This window comes from Chelonia mydas, chromosome 3, assembly GCF_015237465.2.
Source record: "Chelonia mydas isolate rCheMyd1 chromosome 3, rCheMyd1.pri.v2, whole genome shotgun sequence".
NCBI classification, from domain to species: domain Eukaryota; kingdom Metazoa; phylum Chordata; order Testudines; family Cheloniidae; genus Chelonia; species Chelonia mydas.
Genome location: NC_057851.1, coordinates 151936456 through 151943824, shown reverse-complemented (window position 1 = coordinate 151943824; position 7369 = coordinate 151936456). Strand labels below are relative to the sequence as shown.

General features: G+C 45.3%; 1 protein-coding gene across 6 annotated transcripts in view; it reads left to right on the top strand.

Annotated features, from left to right (window-relative positions):
• Positions 1–252: 252 nt before the first annotated feature.
• XDH (xanthine dehydrogenase) overlaps positions 253–7369 on the top strand; it is an 81466-nt gene continuing 74349 nt past the window's right edge. The window contains exons 1-4 of one of the 6 annotated variants that reach the window (XM_043543550.1): positions 253–326; positions 417–559; positions 1503–1680; positions 6503–6599. In XM_043543550.1, the coding sequence (XP_043399485.1) occupies positions 6546–6599 (54 nt within the window). In that variant the 5' untranslated portion in view covers positions 253–326; positions 417–559; positions 1503–1680; positions 6503–6545. Of the gene's footprint in view, positions 327–416; positions 560–1502; positions 1681–4941; positions 5670–5843; positions 6600–7369 lie in introns of those variants that run through there. The other 5 variants (XM_037895601.2, XM_007071756.4, XM_037895604.2 and 2 more) reach the window with 5 other exon arrangements.

The window sequence follows — 7369 nt, the reverse complement described above, 5'->3', positions numbered from 1 at the left end:
AGGTAATTCTGTTGACTCCCTCTGTAGCCGCCAGAGCTGAACCCATGGATGCTGTAATACAACAACTAAATTTACTTTAAATAATAAAAAAAAGGCTACGAAGGGAAGAGCAGCCAGGTCAGGCCTCCAGGGGGGGGGCAGGCAGAATCAGCTAGAGTTGATCCTCTAGCATCTAGAAAGGCCAGGAGCAGGCAGAGGCCAATCAGAGCACAGCAGGCTAGAAAAAAAGGTTTGGCTGCTTTGATAAGGGCCAGATCTGGATGAAGCCAGGATTGGAAAGGCAGGCTCTCCCTGCCTTAACCCAAGTAACTCTTTCCTGGGTTTGGGTCTGTATGAAGGATTAGTGTTTATATTATGGACTTCAATGGTCAGTGGCTATTTTGAGTTGAGATTTACTTTGTTTTCTCTAACTTCAGAAGGGGTCTGGACTGAAACCTGATCTGGCTGGAGGGCTAAGCCACAGAGGCAGCAGACCATTGCAGAACCAGGACCCAAGGGAGTGCTGGAAAGGAAGAGTCCCTGAAACTCTGCATCCTGACACAAGGAGGGCCTTATGCTGGTGAGTGCATCCTATAACCGCACTATACATATAATCAGCAATAGTAATCGCCTAAAGAATTGGATGATTAATTCACTGCACTTGCTAGATGCACAGGATTAACCAGTCAGGCTGCAAAAAACCTTCCACAATTTTTTTGATTTTAGATTCAGTTTATTTCAAACTCCCCTTTGCACTAGTGGTGTAAGGAGTTGCGAGTGTGTGGGAAATGTGAACTCATAAAATCAACCCACTTCTGAGTTATGAGTGGACAAAAGGACACTTTTTACCAGTCAGAAACTGGTTACACTTTCAGTGCCCTACAAAAATAGTGTGGCCACTAACCAATTTGCGTCTGACACTCAAACTTCTCTTATAGTCTGAGGTTAAACATGAGGGTTTTTATACCAAAGGGATGCCTTTTGTTGTTGTTAAAGTTAGAGGGGGATGGTCCCACTGATATGGGACTTAAGAATTCTTGGTTCAGTTCCTTGTCTTGCCACAGGATCCATGTGTGGCCTTTGGCAAGTCATATGAACCCAGGTCCTCAAAGGGATTTAGGCACATAACTTCCACTGACTGCAAGTCAGCTGCAGTCAGTGGGAGTTAGGTCCCTAAATCCCTTTGAGGGTCTGGGCCTGTTGTGTTAATTGGGCCTACAAATTTATCCTAATTGTGAGCTCAACTGTAAGAAGTGAGTGAAAGTTCATGGATGTCACAATAGCCTATCACAACAAATGTTGATGGAAACAATTACAAAAGTGAGATAGACTGAATGGTACAGACAAAAAGGCCTACGGATATAACTCAAGCACTATGTTAAGACTGTGACTGGTAAACAAAAGGAGTAGAGGACCAGAAAGCAATGAACCAAAACGGGGGTGTGAGAGATTGAGTAATTGGTGGACAAAATAATGAAGGGATGGGCTATTCTACCTTTCACACCCTTTCGGAATCCTCAAAGAAAGGGATGTTAGGAAAAAACTGGCTGCTGGAGTGAGCTTCACCATCATGGCCACAGTCTCCTGGAATTCCAGGCCTTCATCATCTTGATCCTGAGAGATGTCCTGACCAGACCAGGCCAGAGAGGTAGCATCGCCACCTCCATCAGCTCTGGCTGAATCCCAAACACCACCTCGGATGTAAGACTTTCTCTTTTCCCCTACCCCCCAAAAGTGTCCTTTCCCCTCACTACTTTATCTTATCTCTTCCCTATCTCTGCCATTTTTCTTTCTGTTTAATAAGAGCCTGGTTTAGCTGGCCAAGACTGCATGTTTTGCAACACTACTATAAGCCTGTGATGTGAAGGAGGCAGCTAAAAGCAATGCCCTAAACAACCTGATGCTCGTACAAATTCATCAGATCTCAGATTAGTTGATAAAATTTTATACTGTGTCTATTTTTCCGGCACTGAGGTTGCAAGTGAGAGTCAACACCAGAGACAGAAGCTTCATATTCTACCTTTGCTGTTCTTTCTCTTCTCCTTTTGTGTATGTTTGTCTTCTAGAAAATGGAGGGGTGGAGGGCATTAACAGGAACAATGACAGTTCCAGACCGTGTCAACTAATTTTCCTCTTTTCTCAAAAAATGAGTTAATCCCATCTAAGAGACTGTCAACCAGGTTTTTATTCCTTTTAAAACAGGGGTTCTCAAACTGGGGGTCAGGACCCCTCAGGGGATCACGAGGTTATTACATCAGGGGTCATGAGTTGTCAGCCTCAACCCCGACCCCTGCTTTGCATTCAGCATTTATAATGGTGTTAAATATATTAAAAAGTGTTTTTAATTTATAAGGGGGGGGTCGCACTCAGAGGCTTGCTATGTGAAAGGGGTCACCAGTACAAAAGTTTGAGAACCACTGTTTTAAAAACTCTCTCCAGCTAAAGGGAACAGAGAATGTTTAAACGAAACCCTTATTTAATACTTAACATTTCAAATGCTTTAACTGTTTTCCCTTCTTTTCTGTATCTGTATCTTTATCCCAAACCTCGTTTAAAACTGTTTAATGTTCAACAGTGACTGGATCATGATAACAGCGCTGACTTCTTGGGCTCATTTGTTCCATTTAAATTCATACAACAGTCAGCATCCTTGGGTGGGATTTTCAAAAACACCTAAGAGACTTAGGGGAACAAGTTCCATGTGCTCCTAAATCATTTAGGGGCTTTTGAAAATGTGTTCCTTTATGCCTGAGTTCCCCACTTATAAAATGGGGATAAGAGCACTGCCCTGCACCAACGGGGTGACTGGAGGATAAGTATATTAATGTTTGTGTGGTACACAGATACTACAGTGATGAGGTCCAGAGCTATATAGATGGATAAAGTAGACAGAGAAAAAATAAGCCTTATAATGAAAAGCTGGTTGCACCCTTACCAATGGGCATGACCCTAAAATATTCAATACAGAGCCTGGCATTACTTAAGCAACATGTGATTTACACATTAAATTGTCAGTGTTCTTTGAACATAGAAAGAACATTTTGCATTAGGGAAAAAAAGGATTAGGAAACTGAAATATGCTTGATCATTAAATTAGTACTTCTACATGTTTATAGGTTTCAGAGTAGCAGTTGTGTTAGTCTGTATCTGCAAAAAGAAAAGAAAGACTTGTGGCACCTCAGAGACTAACAAATTTATTTGAGCATAAGCTTTTGTGAGCTACAGCTCACTTCATCGGATGCATTCAGATGAAGTGAGCTGTAGCTCACGAAAGCATATGCTCAAATAAATTTGTTAGCCTCTAAGGTGCCACAAGTACTCCTTTTCTTTTTACATGTTTATAGTAATTTTAAGATTGCTCTAATACATTTCCTTTGGTTATGACTTGTTACTTGCAATATTACAAACCAATTTTAAAACATTACACTGAATTCGAGGATGATCCTTTATTACATTAGGATATTGTATTTGTATGTGACCACACAGATCTATCGACCAAGGTAACAATTTCCTGGAAAAAGAATTGCCTCGAGGGAAAAAAATATTGTGGCCCATCTAATGCTACTGTGTAGCAGAATAAGGGATGCAAGGAAACTGGTCTCAACAGTGCTTTCAGCACCTATTCAGAATGATGCACATGCATTAACTGCAAATTTAGACCAGGCCAAGCAGTGTTCAGCCCCATTCCACGAAACCTGCTTGAGCAAGTCTTCAAAGTTCTCTGAAATGGGGCTGAATGCTGTTTGCCCTGGGCTACACTGGCACTTACACAATGTCCTGCTCAGTGATGAGCTGCCAAAATCTTGACAACCGGTTCCCTCCTCATCCCACGAGGCGGTTGTGACCCACCCCTGCCCCCCGGGACTCCTGCCTCATCCAAACCCCTGCATTCCTTGACGCCCCACCACCCTGGAACCCCTGCCTGATCCACCCCCCTCCCCTGTCCCCTGACTGCCCCCAGAACTGGGCAGGAGGGTCTCGTGGGCCACTGTAGTGGGTGCCCACCCCATCCCTAAGAGCCAGAGGGACCTGCCGGGGGGTGAGGTGGGGAGTCCTGGCGTTGCTTACCTGGGGCAGCTCCCAGGAAGCATCCTGCAGGTCCCTCTGGCTCCTAGGGGCCGGGTAGCGAAGCTAGGGGGGAGCAGGGGGAGTAGCCACTCCCCCCACTGATCACATCAGAAGTGGTGCCTTAGGCACCGACTCCGTGGGTGCTTTGGGGCTGGAGCACCCATGGGTAAATTTTGGTGGGTGCAGAGCACCCACTGGCAGCTCCCCACCCCGCGCCCAGCCCCAGCTCACGTCCACTCCACCTCTGCCTCCTACTCCGCCCCTGAACACGCCGCCCCGCTCTGCTTCTTCGTCCCCCCACCCGGCTTCCTGCGAATTAGCTGTTCGCGCGGGAAGCCGGGGAGGGCTGAGAAACAAGCGGCGGCTTCGCGCTCAGGCCCAGGGAGATGGAGGTGAGCTGGGGTGGGGAGAGGCTCCCCTGCGCATCCCCCGAGTTACCTGCTGCGGCTCGGGCGGCCCTCCTCGCGCCCCCCCGCCCCAGCTCACCTCTGCTTGCCTGGGCCTGAACACGAAGCCGCCGTGCTTCTCAGCCCTCCCCGGCTTCCCGCGCGAACAGCTAATTCGCAGGAAGCCGGGTGGGGGGACGAAGAAGCAGAGCGGGGCGGCGCGTTCAGGGGAGGAGGCGGAGGCAGAGCGGAGGTGAGCTGGGGCCGGGCGCAGGGTGGGGCGGGGAGCTGCCGCTGGGTGCTCTGCACCCACCAAATTTTCCCTGTGGGTACTCCAGCCCAGGAGCACCCATGGAGTCGGCGCCTAAGGCGCCCCTTTTGGCCGGTGGTTAAATTTAGAAGCCTTTTAGAACCCTCGTGGGACAACCAGTTCGAAAAGGGCTTCTAAATTTAAAAACCGGTTCCAGTGAACCGGTGTGAACCGGCTCCAGCTCACCACTGGTGCTGCTGAGTCAATGCTGAACCCATTGCTGACACATATTGTCCTCAACTTTCCTACTGTGTAGCCAGGGAGGTAGAGTGCAGAAAACAAACAAACAAGTGCTAGTAAAATAATACATGCACTGGTGGTGGCTGCCCTGACAGTCTGGCAGAGAGTAATCAAAATGAGGCTGCTTCTGGGTGTGGCAGTTGGTTTCAGTTTCTTGTTTTCAGTTTTAAAATTGCTTGAGCTGGTCAGAGCAGTTTGGAAAACAGAGCTAAAAGTGGCTCTTTCCCAGGTATTTTAAAGAAGCTAAAGGCAGTTAATACCAGTAAAACCGGTGCTTGGAAGTGACTGCCTATAAAGAAAGGAACTGAACAAAGGAAAAGTTACAGAAAGCAGAGGAGAGCAAATAAGATTAGTCACTACACTGTGACCATTTTTCTATTCTTTGGTTTTTGGAACTGTGTTGGCACCTACAGAGTAATTCGCATGGATCTAGAAATTAAGATGATGATGCATTAGGTAAAGAAATGCACAGCAGCACAAGTTTGCCATGCCTTGGTGGAGGGCTTTGTGGAATGCTCTGGAACAGCCACTGAGAAGCCAGGATTAAAGCCCAGGAGAATTGAAAGTTGCATAACAGAGAAACTGGGGAAAAAACAAAATCAAGGAGCGGGAACACAAATTCGTTCCCAGAGAATTGACGGTTTCCTTGTCTTTTGCTGTCATGCCACATGCCAGATCTACATAAGGTAAGGATACAATAAACTAAGCACTCGGAGCCCAAATGAGAACATTATGCCTAGCTCTTGATCCCTCAAAACGTTTAAACACTTGTGATTTTAAGCATGTGAGTTGCCCCATTGCCCTCTGTGTGGCTACTTACATGCTTAAAGTCACAGGTGCTTAAATGCACTGCTGGATTGGGCATAAGGACCGAGTTATCTGTAGTCCTTTAGAAGCATGCAGAGTGTGTGTGTGTTTTTTTTAAATGTTTATTTCCTTTCATATGGAAAGCACTGGAGTGTTACAAATCGTAAGCAGAAAAATGATGAAATAATCTCACAGTGACTCGGCTTACTGATCTCTGTATATCAGGTGAAAATTAAGAGAGGAAGTCCTCACTGTTTTGACAGGAAAGTATCTTATAAAGTTATTGATGCTGAGGCTGGTTGTTGTTGGAAAGGGCAAGTATAAAAAAATCACAAGTGTTCTTGGTTCAGTGCAGTGATAAACGGTTGGAAAAACTACGTGGCGCTCCAAAGCAAAATGCTGTTAATTCTGTAAGCTCTAATAGAGCCAGATTTTTGGGTGCATCAAGCTCGGCCGTGTCTTTCAGAATGGAAATGCAATTAAATAACTTTTCAAATTAATCTAGTGCTATATCAGGGGGGCAGGTCACTTCGTTCTTTCAACTTCTCCTGTTCTATCATTACTGCTGCAGAAGCACTAGCCACTTGCAGCTGGCACACCTCCAGATCAATTCTTATATAACTTGGGGGTGGAAATACGGTCAAACATTCCTAAGTCTGACACACGTTGCGTGCCTTGATGCCAGTAGTGCTTACTTTCTTATGGCGTGTAGGCCTGCTCTGTGATCTCTAGAGTGAATTTGGGCAGTGCACAGGATGGCTTCAGAAAGGACAACTGATCAGCTGATTTTCTTTGTGAACGGCCAAAAGGTAAGAGAGATTCCAACTTTTTATTCTCTTTGTTCTTGGATCCTGGCTGTGTTAATCAGTCATTTTATCATATTCTCTTCCACTGAAGTTTTCTAACAGAGCAGCAGTAGCAGCAACAACAACCTTTAAAGATTGGGATGTATCGTAATAGCTCTGTGGATAGAAATTCCATGCTTGAATAATAAAAGTATAGCAGTAGGGCTATATTACCAACCACCTGCCCAGGACGGTGACTGTGACTGTGACATGCTCAGGGAGATTACAGCGGCTACAAAAACAGAAAACCCAATAATAATGGGGGGTTTCAACTATCCCCATATTGACTGGGTACATGTCACCTCAGGACAGGGTGCAGAGATAAAATTTCTATACGCCATTAATGACTGCTTCTTGGAGCAGCTGATCCTGGAACCAACAAGGGGAGAGACAATTCTAGATTTATTCCTAAATGGATTACAGGATCTGGTCCAAGAAGTAAACATAGCTGAACTGCTTGGTAATAGCAACCATATAATTAAATTTAACATCCTGGGGGGGAGGGGAGGTGCGGCGGCGATTCCAATGAAACCCACCTACCACAGTAACTTCAAATATGGAAACTACACAAAAATAAAGACACTATTAAATGGAAATTAAAAAAGAACAATATAATAGAGACTCAAAATAATTGTATAAAAAACCAGTAAGAGAACAAAAAATGCCACGATGGCTAAACAGCAAAGTAAAAGAGATGGTTAGAAGCAAAAATACATCCTTTAAAAATTGGAAGT